At 38.9% G+C, this 26,492-nt stretch overlaps 1 protein-coding gene across 1 annotated transcript in view; it reads right to left on the minus strand.

Annotated features, from left to right (window-relative positions):
* Positions 1-13,926: 13,926 nt before the first annotated feature.
* The window catches only part of LOC113043778 (copine-8-like), a 28,556-nt gene continuing 15,990 nt past the window's right edge, over positions 13,927-26,492 (minus strand). The window contains exons 6-13 of the mRNA XM_026203373.1: positions 26,007-26,083; positions 24,205-24,268; positions 23,076-23,179; positions 22,677-22,781; positions 16,447-16,488; positions 16,271-16,346; positions 14,476-14,529; positions 13,927-14,099 (exon numbers count right to left, since the gene is read on the minus strand). Coding sequence (XP_026059158.1) covers positions 13,995-14,099; positions 14,476-14,529; positions 16,271-16,346; positions 16,447-16,488; positions 22,677-22,781; positions 23,076-23,179; positions 24,205-24,268; positions 26,007-26,083 — 627 coding nt within the window. The 3' untranslated portion in view covers positions 13,927-13,994. The remainder of the gene's footprint in view (positions 14,100-14,475; positions 14,530-16,270; positions 16,347-16,446; positions 16,489-22,676; positions 22,782-23,075; positions 23,180-24,204; positions 24,269-26,006; positions 26,084-26,492) is intronic.

A 26,492-nucleotide genomic window follows, 5' to 3' on the forward strand; every position in this document is an offset into this window, starting at 1 on the left:
ATTTTAATGGTGCTTCTAAATAAAATATTAAATGTAATATGTGAGGTAAGCCATGGCTGGGTGTACATTCCACAATTTAATATCTGCTGTGGAGGTAAAGAACTACATGAACTGAAGCCATGAATCAGCTCTTAATTATAATAATGAGGGTGATCATTCTGTCAATTCAACACTGATCCAACGGCCCTGTCTGTAATTAAGCAGTGCTCCTGAAGAGCACAAATAGCAGGTTCAGTAGTGTTTGAGAAGACTTGAAGCTGAACTTTCCAGGAAGTTATATAGTTATGTAGACAGGTAAGTGTTAATGGGACTAATTATTGAGTAGTCTATTGCTCAGAATTATTCTGGAGTTCACTTATAGGCAGGATGTACAGTAATTGCATTAGATACTGTATAGACTATTGAACATTTGTCTAAAACAATAGTGAATCGTTTGTTTCCAGTAAAGAAGTATAAGTCACCTTTTGCCTGATCATTTAGAGCAATATTAATGTTCATGTAAAGCGCACAGATCCTGTGCACATAAGTAAAGGAAAAGTGTGTCTCCTTGAAAACATCAGTGGAATATAATACGTTTAATAAATAAATGTATGCATTTAGCAGACGTTTTATCCAAAGCGAATTACATTGCATTTCAGGCTAACAATTTTCTCCTAACTTGTGTTCCCTGGGATATAAGACAAAAATGGGACAAGATCCATTGATGTAAAGTCTATACAAAATAATGTAATGTTTGCTTTTAAACATGCTATATGCGTTCTTGTACAAAGAAAAGCAAATCACAGAATATGGATTTTAAATAATCGTTATTTCTAAATTAATCAAGTATAGTAGCTTCTCATTCTCGACGGACATGCCGGCGTATTTCGGGGTGATAAAGATACGTCTTATAGATGTCATTTAGAGGTAGGGAAGACGATTCATTTAACCGCTCAAACAGACGATCTACAGGAACATCAAAATACGACTATACAAAAGAAGCCGATATTTATCAGATGATGCGCTCTTCAGCAGAAGTTTCCAGCGACGTACGTTTGCTATCTGGGGCGAACCTGCTCCGAACTCCCGAACTGATTCAAATGATTCGCGATTCCTGCTACGAACTCTCGAAAATGACTCAAATGATTCGCGCTCCCCGCTACGAACTTCCTCGAAATGACTCAAATGATTCGCGCTCCCGCTACGAACTCTCGAAATGACTCAAATGATTCGCGCTCCCGCTACGAACTCTCGAAATGACTCAAATGATTCGCGCTCCGCTACAACTCTCGAAATGACTCAATGAATTCGCGATCCCGCTACGAACTCTCGAAATGACTCAAATGATTCGCGCTCCCGCTAACGAACTCTCGAAATGACTCAAATGATTCGCGCTCCCGCTACGAACTCTCGAAATGACTCAAATGATTCGCGCTCCCGCTACGAAACTCTCGAAATGACTCAAATGATTCGCGATCCCGCTACGAACTCTCGAAATGACTCAAAATGATTCGCGATCCCGCTACGAACTCTCGAACTGACTCAAATGATTCGCGATCCCCGCTACGAACTCTCGAAATGACTCAAATGATTCGCGATCCCGCTTTGAACTCCCGAACTGACTCAAATGATATGCGAACCCGCATCGAACTCCCAAAGTATGGTTTTAGTTTTAGCAATTTCACACCAGCAGCACTGTTTCAACAGCTGAGAACCACATAGCGGTGATTCATTACTGAATGAATCTACAGCTTTGAACGAATCAGTCAGTGATTCAGTGACTCCTTCAATTACGGAATAATTTCTGAGTGATTTAATGACTCACTCGCGGCCACCTACTGGCGCAGTTTCATATTTAAAGTATAATTTCAATATAATTATAATTTGTATTATTTATGCAAAGGTTAATATAAAAATGTATTTGTAAAAAATTCTTTCTGTAATGTCTATTCAATGCTTTTCTCATTTATCACAATAATAGTGATGTTTATTCTCCGTCCAAATTGATTGCACATCATCTAATTAATGAATTTTCTGATTAATAACCCTGATCTGTGGCTTCAGGTGCGTTCGTGAAGCCGGTGTATCCGGGACAATCTCTGCAGACGGAGATGTGGAAGGAAGGGAACAGGATTCACAATCCAGTGCAAGGTGACGAAGCGTTCGGTGTGTTGTGTTTAGTCCTTCAGTGTGTGTTTAGCGCTGATCTGTTCTGGCTCTAGGTGAAGGAGAGCGGAGACGTGGTGCTGTCTGGAGCGTATATAGATCTGCAGATGGATGTGTGTGTCAGAGCCGGGTCTCCGCAGGTCTGCACTACACACACACACACACACACACATCTCTGAGATCGCACGCAGGATCAGAGATGGCGGTCAGGAGCTGGTGAAGAAGGTCAACGCTGTGTTCGGATGGAGATCAGCAAAGACGGCAGAACTATCCGAGAGTGGAGTGAGCCAGACACTGCAGAATAACATTCATTCTCTTAACACAAGCAAAGATATCTGCCAAAGGGGCGAGGAATAGAATGAACTATTAAGAGAATATATTTGAAGAAGAACACCATTGATCTTCATCAAATTAAAATATCTTGTGTTTGTGTCCGAGTCGAAAGGTGGCAGGTAAAAGAAAGAGTAAAAAATAAACCCTGAACAATCTTCCTAAAACATACGTCTGCAGGAGCCTCGATGATTATAAATATGCTTTATCTTTATCACAGTATTAGTTCATCTAGTTAGCGGCTCTGAAATCGAGTGAACATAAACATATGATAATAATAATAATAATAATAAACAATGTAAACATAGTTAGGCTATTTAAGTTCCTCTGGCTCCACAACAAATCCTTTGAATTTAAAAGTATTTAGAAAATTATAATTAAAAGATATGAATTCACAAGCCAAATGAATGATCATTTTAGGCTAGAATGAAACTGAAACTAAAGTTGGGTCTCTCATTCAACAAAAAATCAAATATTCTGTAAATATTATTTACGTACTTCACTCGCTTCCAATATCCACATAAAAGAAAATGTTTTACATCAGGGCAGTAAGGTGATAACGCTTAACGGTACAGATTTTACTACATAAAAACTGAGCAGTGTGTTTGTGTTTAAAGTTACTGTTTTTTATGATAATGAACAGACAAAGTTGATAAAAAAAATGAGAGACCCAACTTTAGTTTCAGTTTCATTTAGCCTAAAATGATCATTCATTTTTGGCTTGTGAATTTATATCTTTTAATTATATTTTCTAAATACTGTTAAATTTCAAAGGATTAAATAGCCTAACTATGTTACATTGTTTATTATTATTATTATTATTATTATTATTATCATATATTTATTTGACCCTCTAACTTTTAGCACTCACTATTCTAAATCTACTCTTAAACAATAAAAAAAAAAAAAAAAAAAAAAAACCTAGTTCGGGACTCCGAAGCAAATCATTTGAGAATCAGGACTTCTGAGTGAGTTTGCAAAATATTTGATTCAGATTCGGGACTCCGAAGCACGTTTTGCGAATCACTCCCACCCAGCAATAACTCCTTGAAAAGACATCAAAAAGATGTCATTGGCGGACGTCCTTAAAATGTCCATCTTAATTCTAAAGCCTTACATTTAATTTCAGAATACATTAATTATTAGGCTACATAAAAATTTAATTATAGGCCTATTATTAGCCTATTAATAGTTTACTTCTCAAAATAGGACAACTAACAAAAAAGTAACAACAAAACACATTAATAATACGTCAGATATAGGCCATAAAACAAAAACGAATATATATATATATATATATATATATATATATAATATATATATATATATATATATATATATATATATATATATTCATTTTATCAACTTTGCCTGTTTCATTATCATAAAAAACAGTAAAGTTAAACACAAACACACTGCTCAGTTTTTTATGTAGTTAAAATCTGTACCTTTAATCGTTATCACCTTACTGCCTGATGTAAAACATTTTCTTTTATGTGGATATTGGAAGCGAGTGAAGTATGTAAATAAAATTTACAGAAAAAATTGATTTTGTGTCGAATGAGAGACCCAACTTTAGTTCAGTTTCATTCTATCCTAAAATGATCATTCATTTTGGCTTGTGAATTTATCTCTTTTAATTATATTTTCTAAATACTGTTAAATTCAAAGGATTTGTTGTGGAGCGAGAGGAACTTAAATAGCCTAACTATGTTTACATTGTTTATTATTATTATTATTATTATTTATCATATATTTATTCGACCCTCTAACTGTAGCACTCACTATTCTAAATATACTCTTAAAAATAAAAACCTAACCTATTTCGTTTTATTGTAAATATACAGAGAGGAAAATTGCAGTAGCCAAAGCGAGTTGACTAAAGTTATGAAGTACGCTGCTGTTTACAGATGTACCGGATTTGTGTCATCGCGGACATCACACTCCCGAATCCAATGAGCAAAGTCTGAACTACCGAGGATGCACGTCCAAAATCAGCATACTTTGTATTGAGAAACGCGCAGACCTACATCACCAGTCTATTTGCCTAATCTTCCCAGTACTTTACACCACCGTGGAAACACAGAAGCAACAGGTCGGGGGGAGGAGGGGGGGGGGGGTCTGGGAGTTCTTGGGGAAAAAGTTCCTGGTACAAATGTTCCGGGTAATTTCGGTGGAAACGCGGCATAAGACACCCAGATTCAGCCCTGGGCACGATCTGTCCCACACCTGTGTCTCATCACAGTCCATCACCAGTGTCTGCACCCTGCATACTGCCAATATTATGGATTTCTGTTCTGGAGAGAGATGCCATTCACAACATAATCTCTACACAATATCCAACTCAAATCATTTAGTCTTGCCTAACAGTTTCCCTGATTTGTTACAGTTCACAATGTAGTATGGTCTCGCCTACCTTTGTCCATTCAGTTGTTAAAATGTTTTTAATTTTTGTATTGAATATATCAAGTATGTCATATCAAGTATGACATCACGGTACCATGAGAGCAATAAGACAGCTTCACATGCATGTGTGTGTGTGTGTGTGTTCCCGTGTTTGGCTCCTGGCTGATCTGAATCCTCTCAAAGTCCCTCCCCAGGATGATGATGTCACAGTCAGAGTAGTACGCCTGTCCACGAGCCGCGGACAAAACAACACACACAGTCTGAGCAACTGCCTAGCAACACATTATATACTAAACTTCACAACCACCTAGAAAACCACCGCAGGTACCACTCATAATATTCTTCAGAAAATTTAGAAAACGTCTAGTTTCCTTTCTGTTGGTCACTTGTTATGCCGTGTTAAAATTCTGAAACTAGGGGTCACTCTTGGAGCACAAACACACCTGACATTAGGAATAGGCCAATGCAATTGGCAAGTGAAATTTGCATGCATGGCCACGAGAGTTTATCTCCGCACAGCCTATGTCATAAAAATATAATAATGGTTTTTGTTTGGGAGTGTAACAATGTATAAACTTCATAATCATGGGAAGAAGGAGGAGGGAACCGGCGGACATTTAAATAAATCTTTAATAACAAAATAAACCCAAAACAGCACGAAAGACCTTCGTGGATGACTGCCGCGCACAAACAAAAACCAAACACAAAATAAAGTCCAGGCCTGGTCCTCTCTCGTCCTTCACTGTCATAGCTCCTTTTCAATCTTTTCCGTGGGACTCGAGACCGGTGAGTGGCGCAGTCGCTCATTTCCAAATCACTCCACCGGCCTCGCTCCATTCACACAGCTCTCGGTCCCACCCCACTCGTCAAAGGGAGCTTTTTTAAAAATATAGAAATGATCATTCTTTCTAAATGAGTATATAGGCAATTGTGACTACAAATAAACCGATAAACAGAAACAGACTCGACTAAATAAGCAGGCTATGTTCATAACACTTTTAAATTTTGATAAATCAATGCTTTTGGATCTTAATATTTAACAAAGCATGCAAACAAATGGACGCTTTTATCATGTTCGTATTTTGACCATGTTAGTTCCAGCGACTTATTTCTTATTAGTTTTCTGAAAACTTCTCTTTGTTGGTGTAATGATGGGATTACGTAATGATTGCATGACGTTATTCCTGAGAGCTGTATAAAGCGGTGTGACGCAGTGGAGCTTCTGGTCTGACGGTGGAAACGCAGCACTATTTTGGCCTCAGTGCTACAGGTACAAGCCTATAACCCCCATCCATTTAAAGCTCTGGCTCACACTGGCCCAACAGTGGAAAAGCGGCCTGTGAGAGCTAATTTCCTCTGTAAAAACATTTTTTATAAAAGCAGACATGGAGGATTGTGTTATGGCAATGTGCATTCTATTTGTGTCCTACTGGGTCTGTGGTGTGTCCGCCTCAGATGGTCACAATCGCTGTCCTCAGCGTTTGAGTCGGACTCATACTGAAACAGCTTTCAAGGGTGGTTATTGTTCTGCTTGTGAGATCATAACCATGCCCATGTTGCACGCAAAGCTCTAATTCTTTCTCAAAAGACAGAGTCATTTCAGATGTGTCCTGTCCTAGTCCTTCTAGTCTCAGGAACAAGGCCTTGACAATGTGCTCTGAGTGTGAGTCTGGACCAAGGTAAATCCCCATGGACCTTCCTTTCCCTCCACTCACATGTGTCTTCCATATGGGTTTGAGAGCACATTGAGCTTTCTCATTCAAAGCATCGGAAAGTGGGCTTGAGCAATCTGGTGCTTATGACTCTGCTGACCTCTTGTCTATGGGCAACTTTTTCCCAAGAGCATTGGGCCTGATTGGAATATTCCAACCTGTCCTAAGTGGTTAAGGCTTGGTAATTGTTGTCTGAGCATGAAACATAGCCTTCCTGTCTGACTTCTATCCAGGGCATGCAAGTTTAATTTGTCTCTCGTAGCGAAGACTTACAATGCTTCTAGACAGCATTGTCTAGGAATTGGCTCAACGGTTCTTGGCTGTGAAAAAGAAGACAGAGATGATTAAAAAACATTATTGTCTCGGAGCAGATCAAGGCCAACCCCTGAAGCAGCAGAGAGGATCTGTTGTCGCTGACTTTATGACCCCTGTGAGGCTTCAATGGCCCTGCCAATACCCTGGTGCACAATGACTTTCTCATGGGAAGTAGACACTGCCAGCTCATCCACAGGCTAATATGAACTCACTAAAGGCTTAGAAGCAGTCCTGTGATGGGTAACCGAGAGAAGGAATATGAACACTTGGTTGGCCTATCATACTGGCTTCTCAGCATGGCATATCAGTTCAAAGTCCTCCTTTTTAAGTGGCCCCCGTTTCCTCATTTCGTCTGGAAAGTCACAGAGGGTGCCCTTGTCCCACTGATGGAAGCAGGCATTTGCATCCTTGAAGACTGGCTAATTAGCTGATTAAATTAAGCGCGGCGTTAGTTCAGTCAGGCCATGGAGCCATAGGCTGCGACCAGCTGATGCGGTCAGCTGTCAAATAGCTTCAATCTCTACCACTCTCCTATGAGACCCGGGACATATATATGTGGCACTACTGCTCGGCAAGTATGCTCAAATGGCTCGCAACCCTCCCTCCCCATTATAAGCATGAGCATATTACTGTGCACCTTCTGGTTGTTGTCTCTTTGTTTCAGATCACTAAGTCTTTCAAGTCCCGGTTGGCATGGACCTCACTGTCGAGAGACACTCATCCTCATAACAAAGCTACAGGATAGACGTCCTACTGAACCCCCATAAGGAACCATACCGCCAAAGATAAATTGTGTTCAGTAAACTCGAGTAACTTACCAAAGTGGTCCTGTCTAAACTAGAGTTGTTGTGTACACACAGATACATGGTCTTGGATCACTTTGCCCAATTGCAAGAGGGTTAACTTGGAGGAGAGTATACTCTCCCCTGTTAAGAGCATCTCTATTCTCATTGTGGAGTTGGATTAACAATGTCAGCACATCTCTTACCTCTCAAATATTTTCTGAAAACTCCCAGGGCATCGGGCATCCTCGGTTTCTGTAACATCAGTTGGGTTGAAGTATATGAGTCTGCTTCAGAATTGGCTTCATGATTGTATAAGTAGATGGGTAAGGTGCTGGAGCACAAAAACAATTTCCCATCATGTCTGTGTGCCAACATACATTTAGCCCTTTGATTAACAGCACAAGTGGAAATGTTTGCTATCACCAGCAGTGACAGACACAACAACTTAGGCTAGAGCCCCTCTGTCAAAAAGGTGAAGGATCATCCAGCCCACTCCATTAATGAAATGTGCCTGGAGTTCGGGCTGGTAGACTCCCACATAGTCCCTAGACTGTGGCCAGGCTATGTGCTGAAGGTTCCCACTTCCCTTTTCAGGGATCAAAAGGTGTTAATTGATTGATTGGTTAAATGAGTATGCTCCCAATTATTGTAGGTTCCTCTCAGGTGTGTTTGTCATGTGTCCATGCCATGTGATGTTCTATTTAAGCAGCACCTGTACCAATAAACAAATGACTGTGTTCTCACTGCAACCTGTGTGAAGCCTGTTTTTTTCTTTAGCCGGTATCTAGCCAAACTCTGAACTTAACAGGTTATGGGCCCAGATACGCTGACGTTTGTGCAGATACGGCGTGAGTAAGAAGGCAGTTTATACATTTAAATTTGGGTCTCAATGTTTGGAGTACAAGCACCATGAGCGAAAGGACAAATTCACGTTGGTCTCATCTTGTGTTTGACGGAGACGAAAAGAATTATGAACTGTGGGAGACAAAGTTTTTGGGCCATCTACGGTTGCAGAAATTGAAGGACATCATTTTGAATGGGCCCGCCGTGGGTGCGGATGCAGACGCACTGGCTGAGGATGCATCAAAAGAATGCTGAAGCATATGCTGAACTGATCCAATTCCTCGGTGACAAAAGTTTGTCCCTGGTCATGCGAGAGGCTGCGGATGACGGGCGTGGAGCACTCAAGATCTTGCGGGATTATTATGCTGGTAAGGGTAAGCCCCGCATTGTGAGTCTCTACACAGAATTGACTTCCCTGCAAAAGCTGAGTGGTGAGAGTGTGACTGACTATGTCATACGTGCTGAGACCTCAATCACAGCGCTGAGGAATGCTGGAGAAGTATTGAGTGATGGGACTAATTAGTATGCAATGGTTTTGAAGGGGCTGCCAGAATCATTCAAGCCTTTTTCCATTTTTGTCACTCAAAATGATGAGACTCTTTCTTTTGCGGATTTTAAGACAAAATTGCGGAGTTATGAGAGCACTGAAGGTATGCGCACAGCTGTGGCTGAAGACAATGTTATGGGGGCCCGGGCACATTCAAGGAAGGCCAGTGGACCAGCAGGTGTAAGGGTGCGGAGCACTGAAAGTGGGGACATTGAGTGTTTCCGTTGTGGCCAGAGAGGACACAAGGCAAGACAATGTCAGCGTGATCAACAGTGGAACAGTCAGGGTAAACGTACCACATGGCGAGGAGGATGGAAACAACAACGGCAGGATGATGCACATGGGGTGTATGAGGAGACCGACAATACTTTTGCCTTCAAGTTGATGACCAGTGATTGTCAGCCAGGGAGCGATGTCACCCGAAAGGGGTTGATGGTGGATACTGGTGCAACATCGCATATCATCACTGATCTAGCTAAGTTTAAGAGCTTCAACGACAAATTCCAGGCCGAGACGCACTGTGTGGAGTTGGCTGATGGCACATGGTGCAAGGGGGTCGCGGAGCGCAGAGGAGAAGCAGATGTATGTCTGGTCGACAGTAGAGGGCAACACCTCAGTGCCACACTGAAGCAGGCGCTGTACATCCCCTCCTATCCCCAAGACATTTTCTCTGTGAGAGCTGCAACTTCCAGCGGGGCAACATTGATCTTTAAAGAGGGTGAGGATGTCCTGCAGTATAAAGACGGTACACGTTTTCTTATTCATGAACATAACATGCTGTTCTATTTGCCTACTGTGCTAGTAAACAATGACTGTGATAATCAATGTATGAGTTGTCATGATATTCAGAAGTGGCACGAGATTTTGGGACACTGCAATTTTAATGATGTTCAGAAGTTAGAGAATGTTGTGGATGGTATGTCAATTAAGGGTAAAGTACCCAAGGTCTATGCAATGTGATGTGTGTGTCCAAGGTAAATTCACTCAGAGTAGGAACAGAAAGCCTGATGGGGAGAGCCAAGTCACCTCTAGAGTTGATACACCACTGGACTTGGCAGGCCCCATTGACCCAAAGTCCAGAGAAGGGTATAGGTACACACTTTCCTTTACTGATGACCACTCAAGTGCAGTGTTTGTGTACTTTCTGAAGTAAAAAAGTGGACACAGTGGATGCAACAGAGAGGTTCCTAGCTGACATAGCCCCATATGGGAACGTTACATGTATCAGGTCTGATAATGGTGCTGAATTACTGGACAGGGTTATCAAGTATTACTTCGCAGGAACCGAATCAGACATGAGGACCTCAGGACCAGTACTCCCCACACCAGAATGGAACTGCTGATCGTAACTGGAAGACTCTTTTTTGATATGGCTAGATGTATGCTCTTAGAAAGTCAGTTACCCAAGGAGCTATGGCCATATGCGGTCCAGACAGCAGTGGTGAGGAATAGATGTTTTAACAACCGCACCAAACAGACACCTTATTTTATGCTGACAGGAAAGAAACCCAATATGTCCAGGATGCAGAAGTTTGGTATGTGGTGGTTTTTACATATAGGCAGGACAGGAAGAAGCTAGACTCAAAGTCTGACAAAGGCATCTTTGTTGGATACGATAAGGAACAGCCCAGCTATAATGATCTATTATCCTGACAGTAGAAAGGTGATGAAGACACAGGTGGTGAGGTTTATGTCCAATATTGAGGGACAAGAGACTGATGACGTGTCTGATGATGACACTGATATGCGTTATATAGCAACAACCGACTGACCCTTGATAAACCAACGCAGTGTGACATTCTAGAGAATAGGCTAGGCCCAAGCCAGATAAGCCTACAGTCAGCCGAGGTTAAGCCAGAATCACATTCTCCAGATACCCCTGAGTTAGAGAGAGGAGATACCCTGGTAGAGAAAGAAGGAGGCTGATTTATGGCAAGAGAGGTGATCAGGTGCAGATCAGCATTGATTATTGCCTATAAGATGGTTTCCAATGTGCCTCAGACTTTTAGAGAAGCTGTGACTTTCATCCAACTCAAGGGAGTGGATTGATGCAATGGATGAGGAAATGAAAATCACTGAGGGATAACACCACATTAACTTTGACCAACCTACCTGAGGGCAAGAAAGCAGTGGGGGGTAGATGGGTGATATGCTATCAAAACCAAGTGCTGATGGATCGACAAATATAAAGCTCGCTATGTCGCCAAGGGGTATAGTCAGGAGTTGGGTGTAGATTATGGAGAAACTTTTTTCTCCTACTGCCAACCTTACCAGTGTGAGAGTGTTGATGCAGAAAGCTGCTCAGGAGAATTTAATTCTCCATCAGATGGATATTAAAACCGCTTACTTACATGCACCGATTGATTATGAAATTTATATGGAACAGCCAGAGGGGTATGATGTAAAGACAAATGAGAAGATGGTGTGTTAACTGGAGAATCATTTGTATGGGCTAAACAATCAGGTCGAAACTGGAACAAAATGTTTCATAACTATCTGTGCGAAAACATCTTTGTGCAAAACCCAGCTGATAATTTGTGTTTACAACAGAGAACAGAACATGGGAAAGTGATAATATTGATATGGGTTGATGACTTGGTTATTGCTGCCAGTGATGAGAGCGCTTTAAAAACTGTCAAAGAGATGCTTACTGAGAAATTCCACATGAAAGATTTGGGAAAACTGAAGAATTTTCTAGGTATCACTTTTTGATCAGTGTGATGGGGTGTGACTATGTCACAGCAGAGTTATGTTGGGAAACTGCTGGAAAGATTTGACATGCAAGATTGTAAACCCAGGTCGACACCTTGTGAACCAAAGTTGAATTACACTGATGGTAATGTAAAACTGATTGACCCCAGAAAATACAGAGAGGTGGTGGGTAGTTTAATCTACCTAACCTCATGCACTAGACCTGATTTGAGTTATGTTGTTAGCAAATTGTCCCAGTATTTCAGTGAGCCAACGGAAGAGCAGTGGATAACTGTAAAGCATGTACTGAAATATCTGAAAGGTACAAATGACAAGATGCTTTGTTACAGGAAATGTGATGAAGGGGTTAAGGTTGGTGACTTATAGTGATGCAGATTGGGCAGGTGATGAAAATGACCGATGTGGTACATCTGGTTACTGTGTTAGCCTATGTAAGAATGGTCCTCTGATTTCTTGGAAGACCAAAAAGCAGCCAACTGTAGCATTATCAACATGTGAGGCTGAGTACATGGCCTTAGCTGCCACTATACAAGAGTGTTTGTACTTGAAACAATTGCTTGAACATCTTGATGATTACCAGTATGGTGTACCTATGATTTATGAAGATAACCAAGGTACAATTGCATTGGCAAAGAATCATGTAAGCAGACAGAGATGTAAGCATATTGATATTAAATACCATTTTGTGAGATCAACTGTAAATAATGGTAAAGTGTTTTTGGAGTATTGCCAACAGATCAGATGGTTGCTGACCTAATGACTAAACCAGCTACAAAAGTTAAGTTACTTGCCTTTTCCACGTTCTTGTTTGGTTGTGGCCAAGCTAGGATGCAGTGCAGTTGGTTTCCATGATTTTTCTTTTTTTTTGTTTGTTTGTTTTTGTTTTACTTGTGAATGATTCTGAATAATGTGGGCGCAAGTGGGGGTGTTAATTGATTGATTGGTTAAATGAGTATGCTCCCAATTATTGTAGGTTCCTCTCAGGTGTGTTTGTCATGTGTCCATGCCATGTGATGTTCTATTTAAGCAGCACCTGTACCAATAAACAAATGACTGTGTTCTCACTGCAACCTGTGTGAAGCCTGTTTGTCTCTAGCCAAACTCTGAACTTAACAAAAGGTAACCTGGCAAACAGTCAATCCAGATGAGGGAGACCCGGCCTTGTCTTTGTTGTGCCCAGTACAGTCTTATTCACAAAGAGTTTAAGGCAATCGGAACAGTTCTTTGTCAGGCATATCAAGTCTGAGGTATTGGTTGTGAGGGCGCACTCAACCAGGTGCGTCACTGCCTCTTTGGCCTTAGTGAAAAGTGCCTCATTAGCAGACATGCAGAGCTGCGAGTTGGGCTACACCCAATACCACCAGATTAATCTACACGTGGCATCAGTTGCATTCAATGCCTTTTCATTTTATGAGATGGTAGTTGATGCTGTTCAGGTCAAATTTTCTGTTTACCATGAGTGGTGAACACTGGACTGCTGTTCTCCATTATTAGATGCATAGCTTTCACAATAGCACACAGGCTCCTTATATACCCAGATGTTTGAGCGTGGCCATGTGAGCAAATTGCAAATTGCCTCATGTCCTTGATTTTCCTCTAGTCTTGAGGCAGGATCATGACAGGCCCGTGTTTTGTGTACAAGCACATGGCCTTGTCTTTGGGCCATGTGCTTGTGTTGTCTCGTTTCCTTGCCCCGCCCCCTTGTTATCCTAGTTTTGTCATTATTGCTTTACCTGTGTCACTGTTATGTTATGATTAGTCTCCCTATTTCTATCCCCTTGTGTTCACTGTCCTGTGCGGTTCATTGTTACTTTGTTACTTTGTTACACATTGTTACACATTGTTGCACATTGAAGAGACATTGTCTAGCCTGTGATTGTTTATCTGTAGTGTTCCTGTGTGAAGAGTCTTTTGTTTATTGTGTCTTCCTAGTCTTGTTAAATTATCTGTCTTTGCCCTAGTCGTGGTTTTCCCCCTCGTGGGTTTTGTTTTCCCCCTTTCTCCTATAATAAACCCTGTGTGTAGTGATTCCTGTCTGCGCTTGAGTTCATCCTTAACCTCCACGTGACACATACAGTTTAATTAGGAATAAATATGCATTTTCACTGTTAGTTATGGCTATTATTATATTATAGCTTTCATCTGGTATAAAACTATGGTATGTAGTTATGCATTAATTACATTTATCTATATCTTTGTTCAAAAGGATTGTAAAAGTGCACACACACACACAAATACTGACCCTCCTTTGATGTAGTCCAGGAACGTAACCTCGATATCAATGAAGCAGGACAGCAGAGTGACCTGTCAACATGAAAGTTTGGTAACACTTCCTATGTAGAGTCCTAAAGGGCAGCATCACACTTTCAGTAAGCAATGCATACTTTAATCATAAATGTCATATCAATATTCATGCACAGGGTGATGATGTAACTCTCTAGAGTCATGGCATCAGGGCAGACCAATGATGAGCTACATCAAAATATATGAATATGTATATGCACAGCTTATGAAGGCATTGTGCATTGCTTATGAAGATATAATGTAGGACCTTCTATAAGAAGTCTTACCAATAAGGATGTTTGTTTGTTAGAACAAACACGTATTGTTTTCTTTTGTTCTTCTTTGGAACTTTTTTTCATTAATTAAACTGAAGGATCTAGTAAAAAAAATCACTCACGGTTCCTGAGTTTAGATATTTCTTCTTCTTTTTCTTTTTCTTGGTGTTCAGCACCTGCAGAAATTCAGCAATGTCAGACACAGGATTTTGCTGAAATGTTGATTAATCTCAGTTTAATTAATTTTTTTTAAGTTTTGTTTTTCATTTCATTCATTCTATTTTTTTTTTCTTGCTCTGTGTTTTTCCATGATAGGTGGACATGGTGAATACACGAAGAATGCGTAGATTTTTTTAAGAAATTCAACACACATATTGATTGTGTCAAAAAACTATCTCATCAGGAGGTCTTGGTAGAGATGAACATTTGACCACATTTCCTAGACCTCTCGCTGTAAACTAAGGTTCTTCTGCTGCGGTTGGCTTTGATAAGTGTTCTTGTCCCTTATGGGTTTTATTTTATGCTTCAGTAATGTGGAGGTCATACAAAAGATATTGATGGAAAAAGATGAGATTTCACAGGGATGGAGGACAAAATGTCACAAAAAGGCCAAAAACAATTTACACAAGACCGTAAAAGCAGACACAGTTCTTAAAGGGGGGGTGAAATGCTCATTTTTACTCAATATCCTGTTAATCTTGAGTACCTATAGAGTAGTACTGCATCCTTCATAACTCCAAAAAGTCTTTAGTTTTATTATATTCATAAGAGAAAGATAGTCTGTACCGATTTTTCCCGGAAAAACACGACAGGCTGGAGGCGTGACGTGTGGGCGGAGCTAAAGAATCACGAGCGCCAGTAGGCTTTTGCGTTGAAAGCGTTTGGAAGATATGACAATACCGTGAGGAAAAAAACATCGAAAACAAACCATGGATAACAGTCAGATTCAGCGGTTTATTTATGATCCAGAATCAGATCCCGAGGCTGAAACTGAACGAGAGCAGCAGCAGCAACGACTCGCTCAGAGCGGGGCTCGAACCCGGGTCTCGGCATGGGAGGGGACGCACTAACAAGGAGGCAGAGATATTTGAAGCAGTTTTACTCACCGCCTGCGGTTCCAACACACGATCGTGACCCTTTTTCGTTGGGACTGCATTATCCTTAAGAAATAAACGATGTGCAAATCCGTCGTCAAACTAGGCCTTGTTTGTAAAACAAGCATCTTCGAAATGCAGGGAACAAACACAAACACTTGCAAAACTCCGTTGATGCTCTGTAAAAATAAACTCCATCCACTGGTCCCTTAATGCTGTTTCTCTTTTGGTAATCTGTGCAGGGTTGTCTTGCCCTGGCAACCAAAAACACACTCCTTTTGTGACATTTGGCGACGCTCTCGCTCTGATCAGTGAAGTCTGTTGTGCTCTCAGTGCTCTGCTATACGGGAGCGTGCGCTCTTCCGGCAGAAGTGCCTCAGGACCCATATAAGGAAATTCCGCTCCATCTAACGTCACACAGAGCCATACTCGAAAAAAAACTTTCCGAAACTTGTGACAAACCGGAAGGAGTATTTTTGGAACAGAAATACTCCTTCAAACGTACAACTTAATTTTTGAAACTTTGTCCATGTTTAGCATGGGAATCCAACTCTTTAACAGTGTAAAAAACTCAGTATGCATGAAATAGCATTTCACCCCCCCACCTTTAAAATATGTATTGTATATGAGCTATATTTAACATCATATTAAATAAGATAAGTAAATATTCATGTAGCTAGACATTTAGCTTAAACTTAATTAGGGAAACCTTTTTTTTTGCTTCATTGAACTGCTTGACAAATCAGATCTTACAATACGTTACGTTACAATATTTTAGGCATATGTGTGTGAAAAATGCATGAGGAAAATGACAGTGGCTCACCTCCCACACAGTAAACTGAGATTGGCCTTTAGAGAGCTCCCTGTAGCTGGTGCTGAACTCACCAATGTAGTCATGACTGAAAACACACACAAACACACACACACACACACACAGTCTAATGACTTATCTTGATGCATCTTATCTTCAGTATTACAGAATGATTGCTTCTTTCTTACCCTCCATCTCTGTCCCAGTCATAAACCTCGATTTTTATTGCTCTGCAAAAAAAAAAAAAAAGAAAAGAAAGTTTAGTCACTGAAAGTATGTAGCATTTTATAGGTTAGTAGATTTTGATGTTACTATAAGTCAATTCCTTTAAAGATTAAGTAAATATCTAAAGATTTTAAAGGGGTCATCAAATGCAAAAATCAATTTTACATGTTTTTTTAACATACGTGTTGTAGCAGTATGTGCAGCTACCCTATAATGATAAAAAACCACCTAGTGTTTTTTTTTTTTTTTTTATCCCCAAAAATAAATGATGATCACTTTCTCAGATCAGACTGTTTTATCACAGACCTGCCCTGAGTGAGCTGTCAACAGTCTGCCATTGTTTAGATGCTGGTTGTATCCTAAGTGATTGAGTTTGTTGGATTTGAAGGGTTAGTTCACCCAAAAATGAAAATTAGGCTGTGTTTTACTCACCCCAGAGGCATCCTAGGTATACATGACTTTCTTCTTTCATACATAGTTCTATTAAAAATTGTCTTTGATTTTTCAAGCTGTTTAATGCCACTCAATGGGTGTTGCATTCATCAGTCCAAAAGAAGTTCAATAAAAAGCGGCCATCCATAAAAACAGTGTCTGACACAACTGAACAAATGCCTCCTGTGGTGAAATTTTATTTTTTTGTAAGAAAAATATCCATATTCAAAATGTAATAATCACTTTAATGTAGCTTGCGCTACAGTTATACATGGAAGCAGCTCCGGATTGATGACGTATGGGGTCAGCGTTGCGCATGCGAAGGTAATTCTCGTGAAAACCAATGTTTGTTTACAGGATCAAAGGAAGCAAAGTTTCCTTACTTTAGCAAAGGAAAACCAGTCTCCTCTTGATTTAAATCAAAAACCTCTGACATTTTTCTTTACAAAATGCAATGCAAGATGGCGCCTCCGAGTCAAATATGTTTTCTCGCAACGCTCTTGAATGTGTTTTTTTTTTTTTTTTCTGTATATCTGCCATGCACAAATGCAGTGCACTGCTAATGTAAAACAGATAGGCATTACTGGACATCACCAATTCAGCCAACCATCTTGAATTTACCAATTTTATTCCTCCCACTTTGGATAGTCAGACCACATCTCTTTGTTCATGTACCTGGCCTACAGGCAAAGACTCAAACAAGCAATCCCTGTCACCAAAAAAGGTTAAGCTTTGGACCCTACAAATTGAGCAGGACTCTTGCATCTTGAGCATCTTCCAGGACTATCAGCTCCTCAGACAGCCTACCGGATGACCTTAACACCTTCTATGCCCGCTTCGAGACCTCCAGCATCGACACAGAGATGAGGCACACTCAGACCACTCAACCCCCCTCCCGCCCCCTCCTACTGTCTCATCAGCTCATCACTTCCTGACTGGCAGACCACAGTCTGTTAGGATTGGAAATAGTGCCTCAGACACTATCATTAGAAACATTGACACCCCACAAGGGTGTGTTCTCACTCAACACCACCCAGCTGGTTTTACTTCCTGGGAGGCTGAGGGAGTTTGGCATGTCACCTAAGATCCTCAACAGCTTCTACAGTTGTGTAGGTGATAGCGTCTTGATCACCTGCATAACTGCATGGTATGACAGCACTACAGTAAAGGAACGCAAACGTCTGCAGAGTGTGGTGAAGACTGCTGAAAAGATCATCAGGACCCCAGAAGTCCACAGAAGAGCTGCATCCATCATCAAAAAGCCCACCCACCCCCAACACAGACTGCTCACACTTCTACTCTCAGGACGGAGGTATATGAGTGTAAATGACAGAACTTCCAGATTAAGGAGCTCCTTCTTCCCCTCAGCTAGTAGACTCTTAAACAGGTAGCTAGCTAGTGGACTTATCTATCGCAGAGAACAATCAGTTCAAATGGTTTCATCTCATTTGAACATTTGTAATGTCATTGCTTTTGTTACTACCATTGTATATTTGTTAATATCACTCATGTAGCCTCCCAATTTGCACAACTGTTACTGTTACTGCTGCTATTGTTATCATGTAGTTGCACTCAATTTGCATGTTACTGAACTATTTATTTTTGCACTTAAGTTAGGAATTGTGAATACTGTACATTCACATATATAGTTATCATATACATAGTCTATAGTTCTATTTTTCACATTCTATATTCCTACTCTATCCTCGCATATATAGTTATACATAGTCTATAGTTCTATTTTCATAGTCTATATTCCTACTGCTGCAGCATAGTTTTTATTATTATGTTTCTGTAGGACCTCAGGGAACAAACACACAAATACACTGCAAAATCGGCTACTGCCAAAGGAATTAAAAGAGTCTACATTCTCCTGTCTGAGGTCTTAAAGCTATTAAGGATCAACAATATTCAAACTGTCTGGACCCATTTCCTGTCCAGTCTATATCAGCATTTAGAGAAGTGATAACGTGACTCCTGTCTGAGAAGGTCTGTTCTGAAATATGTTAACATTCACGGGACAAACCGTTGATGAAGTATAAACTAATTAAATTTGGAATCAGTTCAATTAAAGTAATTCAAATCTTTAGATTTGATTCCTCTTTAAAAGAAGAATATAAATTCCCTACATTTCTTACATTGCATGTATGTACGTGTGTATAGTTTGTATCATTGTGTATGTGTCTTGGCATTCATTTTGGACAGTAAAGTAAGAATTTCATTTCGTAGGGAAATGCTCTGAATCCTTGAACTCCTAATTTTGTATTTCTAATTAGTGACCATTGTTTGTTTTGATCTCTCTGCTGCATTTCCACGTTCGTCACTTCTGAGCGGTGCATGTGCAAAGCTGACCTCATACGTCATACGCCCAGAACTGCTTCAGTTTACAACAGTGAGCACAAGATAGATTAAAGTGATCATTACATTTTGAATATGGATATTTTTCTTACCAAAATGCAGCGATTCGCCACAGGAGGCCTATGTTCACCCCCTGGAGCCGTTTGAGACACTTTTTTTAATGGATGGATACTTTTTACTTTCCTTTTTTTACTCCTGACATCTGGGCCACTGAAGACACAGTGGATTACGGTTAATTTTGAAGGGAATGTTACCCTGATTTATGTTCAAACAAATCATTTGTGATCCAGCTACACCTTCCAAAGAAGTGAGTATGAGGGTGTGATAAATGAGAGGGGTCCAGAGACAAAAGCAGGTACAGTCTTGTTTAATGAGAAAATAAGGATGCGCTGCACGGCTGATAAACAGAACTAAGGATTCACAAAGTAACTCAGGGTCCTTGACCACTTCTTCAAAGGGGTAACTCAGGATTTCAACCGGAGGTCTGGGCGACTCTTAAACGGAGAGACCAGGAGCACAGATGAAAAAAGGAGTACTCTGCAAAGCTCTACGAAGACCGCTGGGTACAGCACACAGGAGGTAAACACAACTGCTATACTGAGGCTCTATAAGAAACACTTGTTAGACAGAGCTGGACTACACTAGACAGGACAAGACAAGACAAGACTACAATGAAGAGCAGGTGAGCACACTGGCGTCTCCATCTGTCCAGCAGTGAGTGCTACTGTTCAGCTTCCAGACTCCACCCAGACGCTTATAAAGCGCACATTTCTCTGGGTTAACTTTAGATTGAGTGGCCATATAAAGTTGCAAATACTTACATATTTCAGATGATAAGCCATATTTGTGGTCAATGAATGATAGGCGAGTGTCCGGATGTCCTGCCCGATGTACTGTACCATAGACCAGGCATTAATGATCTCATGACTTCGCCAGTGTGGATTTTTTTTGTGACTAATAACATTTTGGTCCACCAAGCCTCTGCTGACTAATGATTAGTCGACTTTTAGGGGGCAGCCCTAGAAGAAACTTTACTTTTCTATTACATATATATATATATATATATATATATATATATATATATATATATATATATATATATATATATATATATATATATATATATAGTAACACTTTAGAATAGGTAACACCTATTAGTTGCTTATTAGCATGCATATTACTATAATATTAGCCATGTATTAGTGCTAATTAAGAACATATTAATGCCTTATTCTACTTGACCTTATTCTACATCCCTAATCCACCCCAATACCTAAACTTAACAACTACCTTACTAACTATTAATAAGCAGCAAATTAAGAATTTATTGAGAGAAATGTCATAGTTAATAGTTAACAAGTGTTACCTATTCTAAAGTGTTACCATATATATATATATATATATATATATATATATATATATATATATATATATATATATATATATATATATATATATATATATATATATATAATATTTTTTATCTTTGTAACAGGGTTGACATTTTAAGATAACTGCCAGCTAGCAAACATAAAAACAATAAAGTAAAGTAACTAAAAAGATGCTGAACTCATCTGAAATTAAGTCATTTTGACTTTTCTTTCTTTCTTTTGTAATAAAGTAGTTTATTATTTTAATAAGAGGAAGTTATAATTGTAACAAGGTTGACACATAAACATATACACTACTGCTCTATACTTTAGGGTCAGCGAGATTTGTATTTAACATTTTTTATCATCTTAGTAAGTGCAACGAAGCAAATGATCTAACAAATTAAGAGATTGGTGGGAAATCAGTATTTAACTAAATATGTATATTTCAGAAAATGCTGTTCTTTTTCATTTTAGAATGAAATTAGCATATTACAATTGTTTCCAAAAAAATCATAGGACACTGAAGACTGGAGTAATGATGCTGAAAATTCAGCTTCGCAACAAAGGAATAAAGAACAAGTAAAATATATCAACATTTTGCTTAAATATATATTTTTTAATTATTTGTTTCTTTCAAAAACTACTTACACTAAAAACATAAACTAAAATAAATTTTAATGCTAATATATTTCTCACTTCCACCATGTCAAGCTCAGAGGCAGGGGCGTAGCCATCTTTTCAGGAGTGAGGGGGACAGAAAATTGTGTGTATATATATATATATATATATATATATATATATATATATATATATATATATATATATATATATATATATATATATATATATACATACTGTATAACATTATGATATGACATTTCTGTAATCTATATAGCCTACCAACAGTTTTTTAACAGTAAGATTTTTAATGTTTTGAAAAAAGTCTCTTCTGCTCACCAAGCCTGCCTTTATTTAATTCAAAGTACAGCAAAAGCATAATTAGCAGAAATATTTCTGGAGTAATGATGCAAAAAATAAATAAAAAAATTCAGCTTTGAAATCTCAATAAATTACATTCTGAAATATATTCAAATAGAAAACAGCTATTTTGAATAGGCTAGTAAAATATTAAATGTATGCATTTAGCAGACGCTTTTATCCAAAGCGACTTACAGTTCATTCAGGCTATCAATTTTTAGCTATCATGTGTTCCCGGGGAATCGAACCCCCAACCTTGCGCTAGCTTGCTTGCCAACGCAACACTCTACCAGTTGAGCTACAGGAACATTTAAAATATTAAAAATTTTTACTGTTTGGCTGTACTTTGGATCAAATAAATGCAGGCTTGTTGAACATCTTTAAAAAACATGAACAGGCTTACTGTTCTAAAACTTTTGACTGGTAGTGGATACTATAGGCAAATTTTATTTTTTTCTAATTTCTAGCTTTTAATTGTCTTAGAAATTCATAACTGCTGGACATTAACAAATAATACTTATTTGTTTATATACTACAAACACTTTTTTATCACGTAATAAGGCAGAATAGTTTCTATACTGTAATAAATGCTGTGTCAATTAGCACTGCATTGTTCATATACTTTATCACCTGCTGGAGATTTTTTTGGACTTGAAAAAAAAACAAATCCGAAAACAACTCTTTTCATACAGTGATAGCTGGACGCTGTTGTCCATATTAGGAGTTTCCTGTTATGACTTTCTCCGCGAGAGCGCCCTCCGGTTTCGAGTATGAATGAAACACACACACACAGTGCAGGAGAGTTTAGCACTCCGTGATGCTCATTTCGCCTTCTCGGTCCGAAAAAAAAAAAAACATCAGGTCATTCGCAGACTATCCTGACTCTTGGAGTTTACATTTATATTTATTCACACCAGCTCTTGAAAACCTCTATACGAACACACTTGCACGAAAAAGTGCAGGGGAAGAATTTCCGTGATGATAAAAGTGCACGTCCCCCGCGTCCCCCGCGTAATCTACGCCCCTGCTCAGAGGTCTAATATTTGACCCACCTGTCATAGTCCCCGTTACACAGTGCTCTGACCGGGATCTTGAAGGCCTGCCATACAGGGTCCAGCGTGTTTTTCACCACCTCCGTCTTATGACAGATGGTAAATCTGAGAAACAGGACATGTCAAAGAGGAGGAACCACAGCATGGGAGCTGAGAATCAGTCAGTGTGAAAGGGCTCTTAAATAGGTCACGTCACACATGCATCATTACTGCGAGGCAAAGAGTGTCATAGAATACCAAGACCAGGCTCAAAGACAAGATATTAGTCTCAAACATGACCATATCATTAGACTTTAAACATTAAATGTAACATTTCAAATACGAGTAGTGATATAAATAAAAATAAATTGCACATTTCTTATTCTTTTGTCTGTACTTTTAAGAAAAATTAAAACTTACGTTCCGTCTTCATTGCTACGGTAAAAGACCAAGAAAGGGTCTGACTTTCCAAAGAAATCTTTCTTGTCAAGTTTGTTGCCACAAAACTGCATCAATACTGACTCCTGATTAAAAAAGAACACACAAGCACAGATTGTATGACGATGTGCTGTACATTTACAAAAAGAAAAGAAGAGAACAAGAGAGACAGAAGAAATATGGAAGAGAGACAAGAAATGTAGAGGCACAAATAGACAAGAATAAACAGACCACAAAAAGACTTGATGAGATGAAGAGAGGATGTGGAGAGAATGAGACAAGAAGAGACAAGACAAATTAAACAAGAAAAAAAAACATTAGATGAGAAGAAACAAGGCAGGAAGAGAAGACATTAGACAACACAAAACATGAACAAAATAAATGAGACAAGAAGAGAAGTAAACTTAAAAAAGACGAGGTAAAAGAAAGACTACTATAGATATGAGAAGAAATGAGGCAGGAAAAGAAGACGAGACAATGCTAGACATGAAAAGAAGACAAGAAGAGACAAGATGAGACAAAGAAAAAAAATGACTTGATGAGAAGAAATTACACATGGAGAAATGACATTTGTAGATGTAAAAGAGAAAAAATGAGACAAGAATAGAAAAAAAAGAAGCAAGAAAAAAGAAAACAAGACAAAAACATTAAATGAGAAGAAACAAGACAGGAAAAGATGCCATAAGACAAGACATGGAAGGAAGAGAATAAATTAGACTAGAGCAGACAAGACAAATGAGACCAGAAGAGAGGACAAGAAAGAAATAGTAGATGAAAATAAACAAGACAGTAAGAGAGACAAGACAAGACAAAACAAAACAGATGAGACGATTAAACATGACACAAAAAATATAGATTAGAAGAAATGAGACAGGAACACAATACATGAGACAACACAACATCTGAAGAGAATAAATGAGACAAGAAGAGACAAGACAAATGAGAAAGGAAAAAATCACAACAGATCATAAAACAAGAGACAAAACCACATTACACACGGAGATGAGAGAAAAGGGGAGAAGAGATGAGACAAAAAGAGACAAGAAGAGGTAAGATGAGACCAGGAGAGAAGAGAAAATACAAGAAGAGATGAAAAGATTAGTCAAAGTACCCTGCAATTTCCAAGTTCTTCAGCTTTCACAATAATAGTTCCACAGTTCTTCCCAGGAATTCCTCTAAAGTCAGAAGGTACACTGTGTGTTACTAAAGAAGCCCAGACAATATTGTTCTTGACAACTAGCACTTCAGGAACACACAACAGAGCAATCCTAGAAAGGACATCCTTGACACGTAACCTTACCCTACTCCAGGAGGACTGAACCTGTTTAAGAGCACTAAACAGCAGAACTCTGCTTTGGAGGAAAGGGCATGTTAAAAGAGTCATTAGTCAATATGTTGACAATGTTAAACTGATGCATATGTTGAGCCCGTGCTGTGTGAATGAGTGAACATTAATAAGTGATTGTCCCCTTTCAACAGTTATGAATGCATAAATAAAGTGTTTGTAGAAGCAGACAGACGAATGAATGCATGAGTGTTTGCTGTGCCCTTATATAAGACTACACTCAAGAAGCCCAAGCCCGAATTGAATTTAAATTGTATGGACCCAACACTTCAGCATCCTGCGCAAGTGCCTGACAAAGATTTTGAAGATGATTTGATGAGAGAACAAACTTTTGCCTTACTTATGCGCTGCCTTGAGTGCTTGGTTCAATTCCAGTAAGTAGTTGTGGGTTATGTTATAGAGGTTAGAGAAGCAGATCTCTGCTAACTTAAGACATGCCTTTAATCTGCTCTGGATCTGCACATGTCCTCTGAGGCACTCTCCTAAATTAACCTGAAATGTTCAGCCGTCTACCAGGAATTACTTACAATAAAAAATAATGAGAGATAGAGAGAGAGTATCAGTGTTGCTCAAAGCTATAAGCTAATCATATTTAAAAGCAGTTCAAACTTCACTCAATCTACTCTTTTAATTAACCTGATATCACATGTGTGACATCAAGACATTCCCTGTCAGGAACATAGCAAAATTATAACATTATATCACTTTTATATGTCTAAGTTTGTTAACTTGCAATGTAAACTATCAAAAGGTTGTACTTCGTTCCTCCTGGAACTGGACTGTGTTACTTATTTAACAAAGAGATAATCATGCAACACACACAAAATGCTTACCAGATGATGTGCTTGTTTACAAATTATGCATAAGCTACATTTTCTGGGTTCCTATATGCTACAAGCTAACATAATTACATTGAATGCATTGAAAATATTTAAGGGGAAATTACATCGAAACAACCTATGGGAGACATAAATCTTCATTATTTGAATATGAATAATTAAGTGATTAAAAACAACTTTTGAAAGCATTATAATTGTCAAAAGTAACACACCTTTAAGTAGCTATATTAATTGACCCTATGTAAGGAGTTTGATTGACAGGTGATTGGGCCAATCATAATGCTCAATCTGCCATTTTTGACTGTAAATGTGACAGTCAGGAATGGAAACATGCTCAAAAATGAAATTAATTCATATGCATTTCCATGAGCGATTCAGTGTATCGCTTTCACTTGTAAACGCATCTAAATGTATTTATTTGCTGCAGTACATGAGTAAATGAATGTTCATTGAGGTCTGAGTGAATGAACGAGTGCAGGCAGCTCTGGTTATATAACACTCATCATTCCATATTACCACCCAATGTGTCACCAACAGCACACACATCCACACACACATGACATACAGGGATACATGGGGCCCAAATATATGTTAAAAACAGTAAAAATGAACTCAACTGCCCATATAAACAAAGATAAACCCAAAATGAAAACATGTTAGGTGAGAATTGAAATCATATTTTGACACATTGTGTTTCAGAGAAGCATGAAGCTCAAATGTAGCACTTACACAAGGGATCTTTCCATACGACTACCCTGAGAGCCCACCACCTCTCCGAGAGTACAGTACATCTGGCCCAGGAAGTCCTGTAAACACACACAGACGGCAGGAATGGAAGCATTATTCACACTTTATGATTTTGGGGCATTTGAGTCCGAGATAAGTTGCTTTTTATCTCAGTACACATTCAAGTCAACATGAAATCAAAATGGTTACCTATTTATCATTAAATATATAGTATATTAACAGCTAACATTATATTTATAATATAAGAAATGCTTAGTTACATTAGCAGAAAAGTTGTTTTGGAGCAGAATTTGGAAGAAACACGCTTCTTGTTTGAAATAATGTGCATAGATTATTAATTCACAATACGATCAGGATTTTTTTTTAACAGATAAAATAAAGTCACAACCAGACTCTGCCCAGAAACATGTCACATTATGGAAGTTAAACAGGTTGTGAATGTTTCATGCCTTTGAGCTAGTATTTGTT

This window comes from Carassius auratus, chromosome 25 (genome assembly GCF_003368295.1).
Source record: "Carassius auratus strain Wakin chromosome 25, ASM336829v1, whole genome shotgun sequence".
NCBI classification, from domain to species: Eukaryota; Metazoa; Chordata; class Actinopteri; order Cypriniformes; family Cyprinidae; genus Carassius; species Carassius auratus.